The sequence below is a fragment of the Oncorhynchus masou genome, chromosome 13 (assembly GCF_036934945.1).
Source record: "Oncorhynchus masou masou isolate Uvic2021 chromosome 13, UVic_Omas_1.1, whole genome shotgun sequence".
Taxonomy (NCBI): Eukaryota; Metazoa; Chordata; class Actinopteri; order Salmoniformes; family Salmonidae; genus Oncorhynchus; species Oncorhynchus masou.
The window spans coordinates 82654329-82674828 of record NC_088224.1 but is presented as its reverse complement, the minus strand read 5'-3'; the positions used below and the strand labels follow the sequence as shown (position 1 = coordinate 82674828).

The window sequence follows — 20500 nt, the reverse complement described above, 5'->3', positions numbered from 1 at the left end:
GGATTGATGGCAGCATTCGCGTGAAACTGAAAGCGCGAACCACTGCTTTCAATCAGGGCAAGGTGTCTGGTAACATGACTGAATACAAACAATGCAGCTATTCCCTCCGTAAGGCTATCAAACAAGCTAAGCGTCAGTACAGAGACAAAGTAGAATCCCAATTCAACGGCTCAGACACGAGGCATGTGGCAGGGTCTACAGTCAATCACGGACTACAGGAAGAAACCCAGCCCAGTCACGGACCAGGATGTCTTGCTCCCAGGGAGACTAAATAACTTTTTTGCCCGCTTTGAGGTCAATACAGTGCCACTGACACTGCCTGCAACGGAAAAATGCGGTCTCTCCTTCACTGCAGCCGAGGTGAGTAAAACATTTAAACGTGTTAACCCTCGCAAGGCTGCAGGACCAGACGGCATCCCCAGCCGCGCCCTCAGAGCATGCGCAGACCAGCTGGCAGGTGTGTTTACGGACATATTCAATCAATCCCTATACCAGTCTGCTGTTCCCACATGCTTCAAGAGGGCCACCATTGTTCCTGTTCCCAAGAAAGCTAAGGTAACTGAACTAAACGACTACCGCCCCGTAGCACTCACTTCCGTCATCATGAAGTGCTTTGAGAGACTAGTCAAGGACCATATCACCTCCACCCTACCTGACACCCTAGACCCACTCCAATTTGCTTACCGCTCAAATAGGTCCACAGACGATGCAATCTCAACCACACTGCACACTGCCCTAACCCATCTGGACAAGAGGAATACCTATGTGAGAATGCTCTTCATCGACTACAGCTCGGCATTCAACACCATAGTACCCTCCAAGCTCGTCATCAAGCTCGAGACCCTGGGTCTCGACCCCGCCCTGTGCAACTGGGTACTGGACTTCCTGACGGGCCGCCCCCAGGTGGTGAGGGTAGGTAACAACATCTCCTCCCCGCTGATCCTCAACACTGGGGCCCCACAAGGGTGCGTTCTGAGCCCTCTCCTGTACTCCCTGTTCACCCACGACTGTGTGGCCACGCACGCCTCCAACTCAATCATCAAGTTTGCGGACGACACAACAGTGGTAGGCTTGATTACCAACAACGACGAGACGGCCTACAGGGAGGAGGTGAGGGCCCTCGGAGTGTGGTGTCAGGAAAATAACCTCACACTCAACGTCAACAAAACTAAGGAGATGATTGTAGACTTCAGGAAACAGCAGAGGGAACACCCCCCTATCCACATCGATGGAACAGTAGTGGAGAGAGTAGCAAGTTATAAGTTCCTCGGCATACACATCACAGACAAACTGAATTGGTCCACTCACACAGACAGCATCGTGAAGAAGGCGCAGCAGCGCCTCTTCAACCTCAGGAGGCTGAAAAAATTTGGCTTGTCACCAAAAGCACTCACAAACTTCTACAGATGCACAATCGAGAGCATCCTGGCGGGCTGTATCACCGCCTGGTACGGCAACTGCTCCGCCCTCAACCGTAAGGCTCTCCAGAGGGTAGTGAGGTCTGCACAACGCTTCACCGGGGGCAAACTACCTGCCCTCCAGGACACCTACACCACCCGATGTTACAGGAAGGCCATAAAGATCATCAAGGACATCAACCACCCGAGCCACTGCCTGTTCACCCCGCTATCATCCAGAAGGCGAGGTCAGTACAGGTGCATCAAAGCTGGGACCGAGAGACTGAAAAACAGCTTCTATCTCAAGGCCATCAGACTGTTAAACAGCCACCACTAACATTGAGTGGCTGCTGCCAACACACTGACACTGACTCAACTCCAGCCACTTTAATAATGGGAAGTGATGGGAAATGATGTAAATATATCACTAGCCACTTTAAACAATGCTACCTTATATAATGTTACTTACCCTACATTGTTCATCTCATATGCATACGTATATACTGTACTCTATATCATCGACTGCATCCTTATGTAATACATGTATCACTAGCCACTTTAACTATGCCACTTTGTTTACATACTCATTTCATATGTATATACTGTACTCGATACCATCTACTGTATCTTGCCTATGCTGCTCTGTACCATCACTCATTCATATATCCTTATGTACATATTCTTTATCCCCTTACACTGTGTATAAGACAGTAGTTTAGGAATTGTTAGTTAGATTACTTGTTGGTTATTACTGCATTGTTGGAACTAGAAGCACAAGCATTTCGCTACACTCACATTAACATCTGCTAACCATGTGTATGTGACAAATAAAATTTGATTTGATTTGGAGTCCCATAGGGTTGCGCACAATTGGCTCAGCTCTATCCAGGTTTGACGGTGTAGGTCGTCATTGTAAATAAGAATATGTTCTTAACTGACTTGCCTAGTTAAATAAAGGTTGATCAAAAAAACATTGAAGAAAATGTCTGCAGTCAGAGCTGCTAAAATGAGACCAATGTGGCCTGCCCTCCTCTACCGTCCCGTAGCAGGCTTCTCTCTTGCACTGCAACCAGTAGTAGGGCAGGCTGGGAGAAGCCGGTACGGCAGCCAGAGGTCTCTCCCTCTGCAGCTTCTTCTGCAGGGGCTGAGCAGTTTTAGAGAAGTAGACACTGGCTCTGGTTGATGATCCCTGAAGCAGCCAGCCTGTGAATTAAGCACATATCTCTGTTACCAGTACTGGCTCAGAGCCAACACTGGAAGGCTGAACAAAACACGTGGAGCGTTCGGACCAAAGCAGCTCTGATGCCTGGGCACTTCTTAAAGAAATAATAGGTTTTTATGATCATGTTTTGGTATTTTATTAGGATCTCTATTAGCTGTTGCGAAAGCAGGGTCCACACATGACATAATACAGAACATTAATAGACAAGAACAGCTCAAGGACAGAACTACAGTAAAAACAAAACAAGATAAGATAATTGTAACATCATGACGCAACTAAAAAAACACATGTTGGACACACCATACTAGGATGTTTAAAACATCAGCTATTTGGCTACATTGTCAAAGAAACGGTATGATAACAGCACGGGGGCTGGCTAGAGATGGATGAAGCATAATGTCAGCGAAGCCCCGTCGCTGCACTGCTATGCTGTTGCTCAAGAGAACTGGAGACATTCAATGTGTCCGGTATTACTTACAGTAGGCTCATTACATTGGAATATTGGGTGAGTGTTTAGAGTAGAAAGAGGAACACCTGATTTCCTGTTTTGTGTTCCTCCTCATCAAATGATGCGTCCACATCTGTCAGCAATGGAGTTATAGGTTTGTACTTTAATCACAGGTTTTCAGGCCAGTAAAGCTTCAGTGGAAAATGACATGTGCATGCTCAAACCTATAGATCTTTATTGACATTCACCTATTAAGACAATGTCTCAATCTTAATTGACATTGTCATAAAAGGCCATGTGTTTTCTAGCCCCTTCTCACAGTGTGAGTAAAGCATGGGGTTCCTGGCTGTTCCACACATCCTCCTCCACTGCTTGTCATGAATTCTGTGATAATGTTACAAGGCCGGATGCACACTGCAGGCACAGGGACGCACAAGGCTAGCTTCTCTGTTGGTTAATCTCTGAGCAAGCTAACATTTTGCAGTCTCCTAAGTCTACCTCAGCCTGGATGAAAAGGTTTGATCCCTCTGCTCTGACATCATCCTATAAGTGACAGGCCACATAATCCTTCTGGCTGATTTGATTGACACCTCTCTTCTCTTCTCTCCCCCCTATGTGATCTCCAGTTCCTAAGGGAGGACCTGAACTACCACGATCCCAAAGCCAAGCACAACAGTTTCCACGGAGACGACCAGTTCATCAGTGTGGAAGACCTGTGGAATACTTGGAAGGGTTCTGAAGGTGCTGGAACTAACACCGTAGTGTTGCCTCAGCCCCCCACTCTCTCTGCTCTTTTCAGGCTAGCAGCACAAACAAGCCTCCCCTCCAGGCATGCTGCCCGACTCAGTGCATCCGTTTGCATATGAGAGTCTCAGACGATGAATCTCATTCGGCACACTGTGTTCTCTTCTCAGAGCTCAGCCGGTCCAGCCCACCTTGTTTGATGTCTCACTGCTGACTGACACCGTGTTAGCTAGACTCCCTGTGCTTTGTCTGTTTTAGAGTACTGCACTGTATTTACATTTTTATCTTCAGTAATTAGATTGAATGCTTGATGTTTTGTGTGGTGACTGTAGGTAAGGGAGAGTTCTTGCTGCCCAACCATCCCAGCTACAGCAGTCAAACGTATTAGCTGGTATGTCAGTATTGTCAAGTAAAGTGCAGCCCACTTAGCAGCTCAAGCATCCTGGCAGAGGGTGATCAGTGGCCCTGTCATCATAACATACACACACAGATAGCAACCATCCACACTGACGTACCACCTACGCCTCCTTGTCCTGCTGGCAGTACTCTGTCACGTTTATCATATACCGTTCATGGCTTTTCACATCTACATTCTCCTCTTTTTCTCTTCTCTTTGTCCCTCACCTCTCCTTCCTCCCGCTCTCTTAATCTCCTTCAACCCTTCCCTCTCCCTACCTCGCTGCTCTTTCCCCTGTTTCTCCAAATCTCTTTCACCCCCCCATCCCCTTTTTGGTTGTGTCTCAGTCTCTCTGCATTGCAGCTTCCTGTCGGGGCTCAGAGCGGAGGTTGGGAGCCAGAAAACTCTGTGCTCAGGCCAGCAGCATGCAGTAGCACATTAACCCAGCTAGCTAGCTAGGCAGCAGCACATTAATCCACCCAGCTAGCTAGGCAGCAGCACATTAATCCACCCAGCTAGCTAGGCAGCAGCACATTAATCCACCCAGCTAGCTAGGCAGCAACACATTAATCCACCCAGCTAGCTAGGCAGCAACACATTAATCCACCCAGCTAGCTAGGCAGCAACACATATTAACCCACCCAGATAGCTAGCTAGGCAGCAACACATTAACCCACCCAGATAGCTAGCTAGGCAGCAACACATTAACCCACCCAGATAGCTAGCTAGGCAGCACCACTTTAACCCACCCAGATAGCTAGCTAGGCAGCAACACATATTAACCCACCCAGATAGCTAGCTAGGCAGCACCACTTTAACCCACCCAGCTAGCTAGGCAGAAACACATTAAAACCTCTTTGGGCTGAGATCCTGCTGAAGGGATCGATATGACAGCCAGTGAAAGTGCAGGGCGCCAAATTCAAAACAGAAAACCCATAATTAAAATTCCCCAAACATACAAGTATTTTACACCATTTTAATGATCTACTTCTTGTCAATCCCACCACAGTGTCCGATTTTCAAAAAGGCTTTACGACGAAAGCACAAAAATTGTTAGGTCTGCACCTAGTCACAGAAAAATATAGCATTTTTCCAGCCAAAGAGAGGAGTCACAAAAAGCAGAAATGGAGAGAAAATTAATCACTAACCTTTGATGAAGATCATCAGATGACACTCATAGGACTTCATGTTACACAATACATGTATGTTTGATAAAGTTCATATTTATATAAAAAAATGTCAGTATACATTAGCACATTATGTTCAGTAGTTCCAAAACATCCAGTGATTTTTGCAGAGAGCCACATCAATTAACAGAAATGCTCATAATAAACATTGCTGAAAGATACAACTATTATGCATGGAATTATAGATGCACTTCTCCTTATTGCAACCGCTGTGTCAGATTTCCAAAAAGCTTTACCGAAAAAGCACACCATGCAATAATCATATAAAAATAGCATTATAAATATTCACTTAACTTTGATGATCATCAAAATGCACTCCCAGGAATCCCAGTTCCACAATAAATGTTTTTGTTAGATTAAGTCCATTTATGTCCAAATACCTCCTTTTTGTACTTGCGTTTAGCCCGGTAATCCAAATTCATGACATGCGATCACTAGATCCGTTACAGTCCGTAGAAACATGTCAAACGGTGTATAGAATAAATCTTTAATAAACCCAACCAGCTAGCTAGCTAGGCAGCAGCACATTAATCCACCCAGCAGCACATTAACCCACCCAGTCGACTAGGCAGCCTGTGCCCACACCACACTGCTGCTGACTCCCTGCCAGTCCTGTTTCCCCAACCCTGTCTTTTATTAAGAGATGGCTAACGTGTGTAGCTACATTTAACAGTGTGTTATGATAGAGGATTCCTCTAAGGGATTTTTGGCTACACTCGTCTCACGGCGACACTCCTAAGATATATAAAGCAGAATCACAGATGTTCTCTGTGTGTGGGTCGGCATTGGCTCAAAGTTGGCGTACAACCAGTGATGGAGATTACTGAGGCTCATCTGAAACAGTCAGAGAGGTAATATCATGTTTTTGTATTGCAGTGTGCAACTGGACAGTGGACGATGTGGAGAATTGGCTCATCTACGTGGAGCTGCCGCAGTATGTGGACGCCTTCCGCAAGATGCACTTCAACGGCACTGTCATGCCCAGGTAAATGAATCCATAGCATCCTTCATACTAACCGTCCTATTCTCGCTCTCTTCCTCAATGTTACTGTGACTGCACTGGATATTCTCAATCTGTCTGTTCCCTCAGGCTGGCTGTGAAGAATGCCACTCTGACGGTGTCCATTCTGAAAATGCTGGATCGAAGCCATGTTCAGAAGCTGCAGCTCAAGGCCTTGGACACTGTGCTGTTCGGCGCCCCACTCAGTAAGTGGATTATTATTTTTTACTATTACGTGACCTATTAGTGTTAGTGTGTTTCTTTCAACCAGACCGATAAAGGATAATTTCTATTGCATTCTGAAGCAACTGTTTGTGAATGTAATGATAAGAGGAAGAATAGTGTCTGCTCTGTTTCTCTCCAGCTGGAGACAATTGGTTAAAAAACCACAACTCCAAACTGTGTTCATTAGTCTCAAGCAGCAGCAGTGCTGGAAAATACTCGTTCTTATTAAGTTTCTAGTTTTAATGTCACATGCACATTCAAATACAGTGAGAGGCCTTTCTTGCAAACTCTAAACCCAACAATGTGGTAATCAATAACAATGTAATACTCAAAATAACAAGGTAGAGCAAGAAAACTCAAAAAGCCAGCCTTATTGCTGCAGCACAGAATACAGTGAATCAGTATGACTCATTTCAATTCTGCTACAATGTCCTTTGATAAATAACAAACTGAGTATCACCGGGGCTACTTTAAGGCCAGAAACCACCATGCTTTCACGTAAAGGACGTGAAGCCCTCTTTAGGAAGGCTATAATTTGTGGTGCTCTGTGTGCCATACCAAAAGCCAGCCTGTTCCAGCCTCAGCAGAGAGAGCAGTACTATAAAAGAGGTGAGTTGATGCTCAGGCTGAGCTACTCTGTATTCTAGACACACCTCTCTGGCGCACTGAGACAAACACACCACACCTCTAGGGCCCTATAAAATCACACCTCTCAGGCGCACTGAGACAAACACACAAACTCTCTAAAATCTGTGTTGCGAATGGAGTCATGGAATACAGAGATTTAAATGAACAATTATTAAATGTACTGAACGTAGTAGGAATCAACTAAATGTATGGAACTTATTAGAAAAGTCCTGCATTTTCCCAAGTTCCTCATCAGATATTAACAAAATGAATCGGTGATTTGTATTTTCCTGCAACATTTTGAAACAGCACAGGTATGCCCATTTTGTCTGTGACATGCGCGTGTATGCCTACACAGTGTAGGAGTTAGTGATGATGCTAATGATAACCTTCTAGTAGAGATGGAAAGGCTTTCCCAGAAGCCTTCTCAATAAAACGTTAACTACAAAGTAGCCAATGCCTACCTGGCAGAATGATTATTTTCATCAATCCAGTGGCCATTTGTTTAGCAAATTCTGCAATCACATGAGCGCAATAGGAACATGGCTAACCAAACAACGGTCTCTTGCTGGTGCACACTTGCGTTAACAAGGTGCATGTCCCAACCTGGCACTAAGTCCTACTAGTTATGGAGTTAAAGGATCTGATAGGAAATCGAACATGTCAGTTGTATTTATGTGGAGCATGATCAGTCATTCCCACAGCAACCCTGGGCCTGGTTAAACAGGAAAAACACAGGACGAGGTTCCTGACGGGTATCTCACAGTTACATATTTCAGCCTGTTGCAGCATGAATCTTTAGTCCCCAGAGGCTCCTGCTGTATCAGTGGTTGGTCCTGTAGATGCACCTGTTTTCCCCATGGTTTTCCTTCTGTAAATGTATGGCATTCTGTTGGTCATACCCTGTCAGTGGGGCTGGGGCTTGAGAGAAACTGCTGATGTAATGTCACCATCAGACAAGGGGGTTCCTGGGAATTGTACCAGAGAGGGAGAACCTGAAGGCTCACATTCTGGGGCTGCACCACAGACAGATTGTATAGAGTGTGGTGGTGGTGGCTCTATACAATCTTATAATATTCTAATTCCGTTTGTGGTTCTCACTCTCAAAATCACACTTTTTATAAATAGAGCATCAAATTGTGTTCTTTTAAGTGCACAACAATGTTTAAGCCACAACAATGTTTAAACCACATCAGGCACTTTTCACGTCTGTGAAAAATCTAAGAAATTTTTATTTTTGGCTGTAGAACAAGAATCTGTGATCAGGTTATGTAAGGAAACCAGAATATTAATGTCGCCTTGGGCTTCCTCTGGCCTTGAAGTTCTGTCTGCTCTGCTCTCCATACTAGAGAACGGGGGGGATAAATAAAGGAGAATTGGGCTTGTTTTATAAGAAGGTTGCAGCAGCATCAGGATAAGGGTGAGTTAGAAGTCTGTCTGGAATGTGTCATTGTGTTTGTTTAGGGAAGTGTGTCAGCTGGAGGAAGAGAGGGGGTCGTCTGGACATGACAGACTGTCTGCACAGCAGCAGCATTTTAAGACAGCTTTCACAAAGGGCCCGTCAGAAATGGACATTACTCTTTGTCGTGTCTTAATGGCTGACACATTTACCAAAGGGGACCCAGCCCTGTTTACGACTTATTACATGCAACCTGAGTGTTCACCTGAAGAATTAAAGACCGGTTTGAGCCAAGTCATTCCCAGTCTAATGGTCAGTTAAACATGTCACTTTGGACTTTCTAGGCAACATTCCTGCTAATCAACAACCTGTTTTCAGAGAAATAAGAGGCTAATGGAATGTGTTGGAGGAAAAGACCGACATGCACAGTGTCTTTGGAAAGTATTCAGTCCCCTTGACTTTTTCCACATTGTTACAGTACAGCCTTATTCTAAAATGTATTAAATAAATACAATCCTCCGCAATCTACATACAATACCCTATAATGACAAAGTGAAAACGGGTTTTTATACATTTTAGCAAATGTATTAAAATGTAAAATCAAATTCTAATAAGTATTCAAACCCTTTGCTATGCTACTTGAAATTGAGCTCAGGTGCATCCTGTTTCCATTGATCATCATTGAAATGTTTCTACAACTTGATTGGAGTCCACATGTGGTAAATTCAATTAATTGGACATGATTTGGAAAGGCACACACCTGTCTCAATAAGGTCCTACAGTTGACTGCACCTCAGAGCAAAAACCAAGCCATGAGGTTGAAGGAATTGTCCATAGAGCTCCGAGACAGGATTGTGTTGAAGCACAGATCTGGGGAAGGGTACCAAAAGATGTCTGCAGCATTGAAGGTCCCTAAGAACACAGTGTCCTCCATCATTCTAAAATGGAAGAAGTTTGGAACTTCTAAGACTGTTCCTAGAGTTGGCTGCCTGGTCAAACTGAGCAATCAGGGGAGAAGGGTGTTGGTCAGGGAGTTGACCAAGAACCCGATGGTAACTCTGACAGAGCGCCGGAGTTCCTCTGTGGAGATGGTAGTCCTTCTGGAAGGTTCTCCCATCTCTGCAGCACTCCACCAATCAGGCCTTTGTGGTAGAGTGGCCAGATGGAAGCCACTCCTCAGTAAAGTCTCATGACAGCCCGCTTGGAGTTTGTCGTAAAGCACCTAAAGTCTCTCAGACCATGAGAAGCAAGATTCTCTGGTCTGATGAAACCAGGATTGAACTCTTTGACCTTAACCAAGCGTCACGTCTGGAGGAAACCTGGCACCACCCCTACGGTGAAGCATGGTGATGGTAGCATATTGCTTTGGGTATGCTTTTCAGTGGCAGGGACTGGAAGACTAGTCAGGATTGAGGGAAAGATAAACAGAGGAAAGTACAAAGTGATCCTTGATGCTCCAGATCGCTCAGGACCTCAGACAGGGGCAAAGGTTCATCTTCCAACAGGACAACAACCCTAAGCACACAGCCAAGACAACACAGGAGTGGCTTCAAGACAAGTCTCTCAATGTCCTTGTGTGGTCCAGCCAGAGCCCGGACTTGAACCCGATCGAACGTCTCTGGAGAGACCTGAAAATAGCTGTGCAGCAACGCTCCCCAGCCAACCTGACAGCTTGAGAGGATCTGCAAAGAAGAAATTCAAAATACAGGTGTTCCAAGCTTGTAGTGTCACACCCAAGAAGACTCCAGGCTAATTTCTGCCAAAGGTGCTGAGTAAAGTACTGAGTAAAGGGTCTGAATATTATTGTAATTGTCATATTTCAAAAATCCTGTTTTTGTGTTGTCACTATGGGGTATTGTGTGTAGATTGTTGAAGGAAAAAATAAAATGTAATCCTTTTTAGAATAAGGCTGTAACATAACAAAATGTGGAAAAGTCAATGGGTCTGAATACTTTCTGAAGGCACTGTAACTACCAAAATAAAGGAAACACCAACAGTGTCTTAATAGGGCGTTGGGCCACCATGAGCCACCAGAACAGCTTCAATGTGCCTTGGCATAGATTGTCTGGAACTCTATTGGAGGGATGCGACAACATTCGAGATATTCCATCATTTGTTGTTGATGGAAAACGCCGTCTCAGGTACCCGCTCCAGAACCTCCCACTTTAATAATGTTTACATATCTTACATTACATTTTTGGCGGATGCCAGGAGAACGCTACCTGCCTGAATGCATAGTGCTAACAGTCAAGTTTGGTGGATGGGGAGTCATGGTCTGGTGCTGTTTTTCATGGTTCAGGATTCGACCCTTAGTTCCAGTGAAGGGCAATCTTAACGCTACAGCATACAATTACATTCTAGACAATTCTGTGCTCCCAACTTTGTGTCAACAGTTTGGGGAAGGCTCTGTCCTGTTTCAGCATGAAAGTGCCCCTGTGCACAAAATGATGATCATACAGAAATGGTTTGTTGAGATTGGTGTGGAAGAACTTTACTGGCCTGCACAGAGCCCTGACCTCAACCCCACCTTTTGGGATGAATTGGAACCCCCGACTGCGAGCCAGGCTTAATCGCCCAACATCGGTGCCGGACCTCACTACTGCTCTTGTGGCTGAATGGATATTCCAACATATAGTGGAAAGCCTTCACAGAAAAGTGGCGACCAACTCCATATTAATGCCCATGATTTTGGAATGAGATGTTTGACGAGCAGGTGTCCACATACTTTTGGTCATGTAGTGTATATTAGATCATTAATAATATTATGAACCCTGCTATCTCTCCTCTGTCAGATCACAGACACACACAGCTCTGCTGTACTGCTACTGTAGGAAGCCCTAGTGCATTGTTCCCATATAGGCAAACCGCGGGATTTTTTTTCTCCCACAAATGATTTTTATTTTGCCTCCAATTTCTCTCAGTAAATCAAAAAACAAACAAATGTTTGTTGGACATAACTTTAAAATCAAAATGAAATCAGCTCAAAGTGATATTTAATTTACGAAGTCTGTTCCCAAGTATTCCCACGCCTAAATAGAGGCTTATGTGATGATATCCCAATGTAGTCAACGTTAAAATGATTCTGTTTTTGTCAAATACCATATCTGTTTGGGTTTGTTGCGGTCCATTTACAGTGTACAAATGATTTATAACTATGTTCCGCCCTCCGATAATCCACTGAAACAAATCCCACAGCTGACTGTAATTGGGGACGCCTGCCCTAGAACTGTATAGCCCAGCAAGTTCCCCCTCGTATGGTTTTCCTGGTTGCTGTATCTTTGGCCCGACACCAGTCTTGTCATTCACCACTATCCGGCCAAGTTCCACTGTCAATGACCAACTGTGTTTGTACTGAATTGTGTAGGCAAGGCTACAAGAGCCCACACAGAGCTCTTGATTCATGACTGAGGGCAAGCAAATATTGCTTGCCTAATGATGAGAACATTACCCTATGTCGGTGACATTAAAGGGAGCCTTGTGTCAGGGGGATGTTGTTTTTCTATGAGACGGAGGGAGGTCTTTGTTCCATGTCAGTAACAGCCAGCAGAGAGCTTAGTGTGTAAGGCTTGTTTGTAAGTTGGCACTCCCTCTGAGCCTGTATAGAGAGGGATGCCAGGCCCAGACTTTAGCTGACACTCCACGTCCTCTTTTGTCTCACTCCAGGAAATAAGCGCTGTGTTTGCGTAGATCTTATCCCTTTCCAGGCCCTACGGTGGCTCACAGCTTTAGGAGAATGGGCATTGTAATCCTTTGTCTCTCTGTGCTTTAAGGATGATGGATCGTGTCTAAGGCGTTGTGGCTAATTTTACATGAGGGTTAGTTGCTGCCTTCCTGGCATGCTGTCGGTGACTGAGGAATGGGGCTGTTCTGGGTTCCTTAGGATGGCAACATTAAGACAGAGGACATTCACACCTCTCTACCCCGGACCGAGTCAATCCCTCAGAGGACAGGAAGGGTGAGACGGTGGCTGTCAGGGCTGGGGGTTTGATTCGTTGCCTTATGTAAATGTAAACTCCCATGTCTTCGTGTTCCTCAGCATCTTTTAGCAGACTGAAATAGTGTGTTAATCTGCCTTTTTATCTGGTTATTTTGGCCTGGTGCCCCACCACCCCCCACACACACTACTATCACACACTTCTATTGGACAGACCTCGCCACAGTACAGTATCATGACTTGAATTCATTCAGTTTCACATTTTCACATCATTAGTTCACCACCATTGAGTTCTCTGGATGAAGGGAGAATCTGAAAACGTTGCCTCCATACAATGTGTGCTCTTCTTTAAAGGGATGCATTTAGGCAATGAAGCCCTTTATCTACTTAACCAGAGTCAGATCAAATGGTCTCCATGAGTTTGTCTGCATCCAGTATGAAGGAAGTTGGAGGTAGTTTCGTGAGCCAATGCTAACAGTTACCATAGACTTCCAGTCATTGCGCTAATGCTAGGGGAAGTAAATCAAGGGCTTCTTTGCCAAAATCCTGAAGTATCCATTTAACCGAACACTTTTCTCTCTCCCCAGTGAATAGACATAACCACCTGAAGGACTTCATGCTGGTGGTGTCCATAGTGATCGGCATTGGAGGCTGCTGGTTCGCCTACATCCAGAACCGTTACTCCAAGGACCACATGAAGAAGATGATGACGGACCTGGATGGACTACAGAGGGCTGAGCAGAGCCTGCATGATCTACAGAAGAAGTGAGTTTGTCTTTCACTTCAGCCACTGTAGCAGAAGGAAGTAGGCCAATGTAAGCCCATAGAAGTAGTGACTGAATTATGTCATTCTAGAATTCTAATGGAGCCTCATTTATCTGCTGGTGTTCCATGCTATGTTGTTTTTGGTACTGATCTAGGTTCTCTCTTAGGCCTGCTTCATTAGCAGATTAATCATTGGTTTGCTGTTCTCATAAAACGTCTCCTACTTGATGTCGTGGTGGCTTGATGTTGTGGTGGGAATTTGGGGACAGTCAGTGTCCATTTAGTCAAGAATTAGCAGCTTTTTCAAGTTTGTCATGTTGAAAGGCCAATCCATAATCCAACGGAAACAGAAGGTGTAGGTTTAACTGTTCTGAGACCATCAGTTGAGTTCCTCATTCTATAGATGTAATATTTATTAGGATCCCCAATTTAACGGCTACTCTTCCTTGGGTCAAAACTTTTAGTGCAGTCATTACGTGAGGACAAAAGATCCTGTCCGCACAGAGTGGAAGTGATCTCTATGGAACAGCAATGAACATCCTCTGAACTAAGCCTTACAGCTGATAACAAGGGGAACGTGTCACCTGTCAATGGAAATGATTTTTCTTTATGATTATTCCGCAAACACCTTTTGAAATCTGAGCTAGCATATGCTTGTGGTTTGACTCGGGGAGAGAAACGCCTTTTGAAATCTGAGCTAGCATATGCTTGTGGTTTGACTCGGAGAGAGAAACTGAAGTCTGTTTTCTCCCATTTGGGATCTAGTGGAAGTTTACCTAAACTCTCCTTCCGTGGCCCTCTCTCTCTGGCTTCTGTCCTGGTCACTAGTATTATAGTACCCCGCACAGCTGCTTTGGTGGGGTGTTTCTGTATCGTGACAGGGGAGCGGAAAGTATGTCTTGCAGCATGGTGTAGTGTGGCTGTTGAATAGAGACCAACAGGGTCATTCTCCATTCCAGGGCATGGGGACAAGCCAGGAAGGTGAAGCTCTTTCCCCTTTGCCAGGAGGCTCAAGCGCTTTCCCCTGGCAGACAGACTGCCTGGCTGTCCTCCCCTTTTGTATGCTGCAGTCTAGGCTTGGGTGATAAACCGTAAACCACGATATTTTAGAAATCCAGATGGCTTGATTTTCAATACCTTTAAAAAAAACAAAAACTTCTGCGCCACTGGTTATAACAAGAAGTTAAGTATAACTATAAGAAATCTCAGATATGTCAAATTATATCCAGCTTCAGCTATGCATTTGGTTTGCTAACTTTCTAGCTGTCAAGATCAAGCTTCTTGTTTACAGCAGAGATTCAATCCCCTCCAGGATCAAGATCTCTGTTGCCTAAATAATTGTGTGTCACTGTTTCTTATTTGTAATATAAATTTTAAATAGTGCCTCTTGTATGCACTTCTGGTAACGCCGTATCCCGGGATGGGACAGAAACGGTATGAACATTTGTAGAACACTAGTTTCTTGCCTTGTAATTTCTGCCATGAGCACTGACTATATACATGCTTTCTGATGACAGGATGGAGATGGATTGTTTTCACATCCTCCTGTTCATCGATGACTCGTACTTGACGTAGACCACAGGAGGCTGCTGACTGGAGAACAGCTGATAATAATGTCCAGAACTGAGCTAATGGAATGGCATCAAACACCTGGAAACCATGTTTGATACCATTCTACTTATTCCACTCCAGCCATTGCCACAAGCTTGTCCACCAGCCAACCTCCTGTGATATAGGTCTACTGATCCACCAACCTAGCCATCTGATGTACTTGCTACCAGGTCATTGATTCTGCATGAGTGTGCTGTGTGTGTTCCATAGCCTTGCTAGCAAGAGCTGAGAGCAGCCTGGAACAGAGTCATGTTATGCCTCTTGACGTCCCTCTCTCCCCAGACAGAAACGTTGTATATCACATCCTGTCAGTAGGGAACAGGGGTTAGTAATGCCCTCCCTCTGATAGTAAAACATCTCTGACATTTTGTCTGTGTGTATATAAAACTTATTCAGCCCCCTTAAGTTAATACTTTGTAGCACCACCTTTTGCTGCGATTACAGCTCTAAGTCGCTTGGGGTATGTCTCTATCAGTTTTTCACATCGAGAGACTGAATTTTTTTCCCATTCCTCCTTGCAAAACAGCTCGAGCTCAGTGAGAGCTGCTGGTAAAATGCACGAAAGTGCTGTTTGAATGAATGTTTACGTGCCTGCTTCTGCCTACCACTGCTCATTTAGATACTTGTATGCTCCTATGCTCAGATTATATGCAACACAGGACACGCTAGATAATATCTAGTAATATCAACCATGTGTAGTTCACTAGTGATTATGAATGTTTTTTAAAAGATAAGTTTAATGCTAGCTAGCAACCTACCTTGGCTTACTGCACTCACGTAACAGGCAGTCTCCTTGTGGAGTGCAATGAGAGAGGCAGGTCGTTATTGCGTTGGACTAGTTAAATAAAGGTATTTATATAAAAATAAAATAAATAAATAAATAAATCGGCGCCCAAAAATACCGGTTTCCGATTTATGAAAACTTGAAATCGGCCCTAATTAATGCAGTTTTTGTATTGTTGCTGTTTTGTAGTTTGTGACCTTGGTTATGGACTTCCGTCTACAGTTGTACCACAGCAAACCAAAGCATTGACATTGAGATGCCTGGTGCCCTCCTGTTAAACTCTGTTAAACTCTTGTTACTGTAACAGTGAATGGGAGCATACAGACTGACTGAGTGGGTGGACAGGCCAACATGTCTCCTATGTGAACCCTGTAATGGAAGCAGGGGAAGGAAGAGAACATGCAAGACGGGGTGACTCCGTGTGACTGGGTCGACAGGCTGGCAATGTCTCCTGTGCTCTCCCGGGGAGCTGGGGAGAGGGGTCATCTCCTCTCTTTAGCCGTTCCTGCTGCCAGCTGCTGTCTGGCCAGGCCTTCAAGGGAGATCCCGTGGCCGGATCAAGTCGCCTGGCCACGAGCCTCAGCCTTCCGTTTTAACTGCTGTGGGACGGATGTAGGAAGGGAGGGAGGGGGCTGTCCGTGGAGCGGTAGGCCTATTTCACCTTGTTTTTACTCTGGGTGCCTTTTGACACCTGGCACCAGCTGGTGTTGTTATCTCTTCACACGCTTTCCATGTCACATCCACTTACTCACTCCTATGTGGACAGATGTCTGCTGAAGTGTGTGTGTGTGTGTGTGTGTGTGTCTGCGCTGAAGTGTGTGTGTGTCTGCGCTGAAGTGTGTGTGTGTGTGTGTGTCTGCGCTGAAGTGTGTGTGTGTGTGTGTGTCTGCGCTGAAGTGTGTGTGTGTGTGTGTGTGTGTGTGTGTGTCTGCGCTGAAGTGTGTGTGTGTGTGTGTCTGCGCTGAAGTGTGTGTGTGTGTGTGTGTGTGTCTGCGCTGAAGTGTGTGTGTGTGTGTGTGTCTGCGCTGAAGTGTGTGTGTGTGTGTGTGTGTCTGCGCTGAAGTGTGTGTGTGTGTGTGTGTCTGCGCTGAAGTGTGTGTGTGTGTGTGTCTGCGCTGAAGTGTGTGTGTGTGTGTGTCTGCGCTGAAGTGTGTGTGTGTGTGTGTCTGCGCTGAAGTGTGTGTGTGTGTGTCTGCGCTGAAGTGTGTGTGTGTGTGTGTGTCTGCGCTGAAGTGTGTGTGTGTCTGCGCTGAAGTGTGTGTGTGTGTGTCTGCGCTGAGTGTGTGTGTGTGTGTCTGCGCTGAAGTGTGTGTGTGTGTGTGTCTGCGCTGAAGTGTGTGTGTGTGTGTCTGCGCTGAAGTGTGTGTGTGTGTGTCTGCGCTGAAGTGTGTGTGTGTGTGTGTCTGCGCTGAAGTGTGTGTGTGTGTGTGTCTGCGCTGAAGTGTGTGTGTGTGTGTCTGCGCTGAAGTGTGTGTGTGTGTGTCTGCGCTGAAGTGTGTGTGTGTGTGTCTGCGCTGAAGTGTGTGTGTGTGTGTCTGCGCTGAAGTGTGTGTGTGTGTGTCTGCGCTGACGTGTGTGTGTGTGTGTGTCTGCGCTGAAGTGTGTGTGTGTGTCTGCGCTGAAGTGTGTGTGTGTGTGTGTGTGTGTCTGCGCTGAAGGTGTGTGTGTGTGTGTCTGCGCTGAAGTGTGTGTGTGTCTGCGCTGAAGTGTGTGTGTGTCTGCGCTGACGTGTGTGTGTGTGTGTCTGCGCTGACGTGTGTGTGTGTGTGTGTCTGCGCTGAAGTGTGTGTGTGTGTGTGTCTGCGCTGAAGTGTGTGTGTGTGTGTGTCTGCGCTGAAGTGTGTGTGTGTCTGCGCTGAAGTGTGTGTGTGTCTGCGCTGAAGTGTGTGTGTGTGTCTGCGCTGAAGTGTGTGTGTGTGTGTCTGCGCTGAAGTGTGTGTGTGTCTGCGCTGAAGTGTGTGTGTGTGTGTCTGCGCTGAAGTGTGTGTGTGTGTCTGCGCTGAAGTGTGTGTGTGTGTGTCTGCGCTGAAGTGTGTGTGTGTGTGTCTGCGCTGACGTGTGTGTGTGTGTGTCTGCGCTGACGTGTGTGTGTCTGCGCTGACGTGTGTGTGTGTGTGTGTGTGTCTGCGCTGAAGATTGTCTGTCTGCGCTGAAGTGTGTGTGTGTCTGTCTGCGCTGAAGTGTGTGTGTGTGTGTGTGTGTCTGCGCTGAAGTGTGTGTGTCTGCGCTGAAGTGTGTGTGTGTGTGTCTGCGCTGAAGAGTGTGTGTGTGTGTGTGTGTGTGTCTGCGCTGAAGTGTGTGTGTGTGTGTCTGCGCTGAAGTGTGTGTGTCTGCGCTGAAGTGTGTGTGTGTCTGCGCTGAAGTGTGTGTGTGTGTGTGTGTGTGTCTGCGCTGAAGTGTGTGTGTGTGTGTGTGTCTGCGCTGAAGTGTGTGTGTGTCTGCGCTGAAGTGTGTGTGTGTGTGTCTGTGCTGAAGTGTGTGTGTGTGTGTGTCTGTGCTGAAGTGTGTGTGTGTGTGTCTGCGCTGAAGTGTGTGTGTGTGTGTCTGCGCTGAAGTGTGTGTGTGTGTCTGCGCTGAAGTGTGTGTGTGTGTCTGCGCTGAAGTGTGTGTGTGTGTGTCTGCGCTGAAGTGTGTGTGTGTGTCTGCGCTGAAGTGTGTGTGTGTGTCTGCGCTGAAGTGTGTGTGTGTGTGTCTGCGCTGAAGTGTGTGTGTGTGTCTGCGCTGAAGTGTGTGTGTGTGTCTGCGCTGAAGTGTGTGTGTGTGTCTGCGCTGAAGTGTGTGTGTCTGCGCTGAAGTGTGTGTGTGTCTGCGCTGAAGTGTGTGTGTGTGTGTGTGTCTGCGCTGAAGTGTGTGTGTGTGTGTGTCTGCGCTGAAGTGTGTGTGTGTGTGTGTGTGTCTGCGCTGAAGTGTGTGTGTGTGTCTGCGCTGAAGTGTGTGTGTGTGTGTGTGTGTGTCTGCGCTGAAGTGTGTGTGTGTGTGTCTGCGCTGAAGTGTGTGTGTGTGTGTCTGCGCTGAAGTGTGTGTGTGTGTGTCTGCGCTGACGTGTGTGTGTGTGTGTGTCTGCGCTGACGTGTGTGTGTCTGCGCTGACGTGTGTGTGTCTGCGCTGACGTGTGTGTGTCTGCGCTGACGTGTGTGTGTCTGCGCTGAAGTGTGTGTGTGTGTGTCTGCGCTGAAGTGTGTGTGTGTGTGTCTGCGCTGAAGTGTGTGTGTGTGTGTCTGCGCTGAAGTGTGTCTGTCTGCGCTGAAGTGTGTGTGTGTCTGTCTGCGCTGAAGTGTGTGTGTGTGTGTGTCTGCGCTGAAGTGTGTGTGTCTGCGCTGAAGTGTGTGTGTGTGTGTCTGCGCTGAAGAGTGTGTGTGTGTGTGTGTGTCTGCGCTGAAGTGTGTGTGTGTGTGTGTCTGCGCTGAAGTGTGTGTGTGTGTGTGTCTGCGCTGGAGTGTGTGTGTGTGTGTCTGCGCTGAAGTGTGTGTGTGTGTGTGTCTGTCTGCGCTGAAGTGTGTGTGTGTGTGTGTGTCTGCGCTGAAGTGTGTGTGTGTGTGTGTCTGCGCTGAAGTGTGTGTGTGTGTGTCTGCGCTGAAGTGTGTGTGTGTGTGTCTGCGCTGAAGTGTGTGTGTGTGTGTGTCTGCGCTGAAGTGTGTGTGTGTGTGTGTCTGCGCTGAAGTGTGTGTGTGTGTGTGTCTGCGCTGAAGTGTGTGTGTGTGTGTCTGCGCTGAAGTGTGTGTGTGTGTGTGTCTGCGCTGAAGAGTGTGTGTGTGTGTCTGCGCTGAAGAGTGTGTGTGTCTGCGCTGAAGTGTGTGTGTGTCTGCGCTGAAGTGTGTGTGTGTCTGCGCTGAAGTGTGTGTGTGTGTATGAGTCTGCGCTGAAGTGTGTGTGTGTGTGTGTGTGTGTGTGTGTGTCTGCGCTGAAGTGTGTGTGTGTGTGTGTCTGCGCTGACGTGTGTGTGTCTGCGCTGACGTGTGTGTGTCTGCGCTGACGTGTGTGTCTGCGCTGAAGTGTGTGTGTGTGTGTGTGTCTGCGCTGAAGTGTGTGTGTGTCTGCGCTGAAGTGTGTGTGTGTGTGTCTGCTCTGAAGTGTGTGTGTGTGTGTCTGCGCTGAAGTGTGTGTGTGTGTGTCTGTGCTGAAGTGTGTGTGTGTGTCTGCGCTGAAGTGTGTGTGTCTGCGCTGAAGTGTGTGTGTGTGTCTGCGCTGAAGTGTGTGTGTGTGTCTGCGCTGAAGTGTGTGTGTGTGTGTGTGTGTCTGCGCTGAAGTGTGTGTGTGTGTGTCTGCGCTGAAGTGTGTGTGTGTGTGTGTGTGTGTGTGTGTGTCTGCGCTGAAGTGTGTGTGTGTGTGTGTCTGCGCTGAAGTGTGTGTGTGTGTGTCTGTGCTGAAGTGTGTGTGTGTGTCTGCGCTGAAGTGTGTGTGTCTGCGCTGAAGTGTGTGTGTGTGTCTGCACTGAAGTGTGTGTGTGTGTCTGCGCTGAAGTGTGTGTGTGTGTGTGTGTGTCTGTGCTGAAGTGTGTGTGTGTGTCTGCGCTGAAGTGTGTGTGTGTGTGTCTGCGCTGAAGTGTGTGTGTGTGTGTCTGCGCTGAAGTGTGTCTGTGTGTGTGTGTGTCTGCGCTGAAGTGTGTCTGTGTGTGTGTGTGTGTGTGTCTGCGCTGAAGTGTGTGTGTCTGCGCTGAAGTGTGTGTGTCTGCGCTGAAGTGTGTGTGTCTGCGCTGAAGTGTGTGTGTCTGCGCTGAAGTGTGTGTGTGTGTGTGTGTGTGTCTGCGCTGAAGTGTGTGT

At 46.6% G+C, this 20500-nt stretch overlaps 1 protein-coding gene across 2 annotated transcripts in view; it reads left to right on the top strand.

The window, feature by feature from the left end:
• stim1a (stromal interaction molecule 1a) overlaps positions 1 to 20500 on the top strand; it is a 46677-nt gene that overhangs the window by 7500 nt on the left and 18677 nt on the right. For both annotated transcript variants that reach the window (XM_064985277.1, XM_064985276.1), the window contains exons 4-7: positions 3694 to 3808; positions 6272 to 6380; positions 6486 to 6601; positions 13168 to 13345. In XM_064985277.1, coding sequence (XP_064841349.1) covers positions 3694 to 3808; positions 6272 to 6380; positions 6486 to 6601; positions 13168 to 13345 — 518 coding nt within the window. The remainder of the gene's footprint in view (positions 1 to 3693; positions 3809 to 6271; positions 6381 to 6485; positions 6602 to 13167; positions 13346 to 20500) is intronic.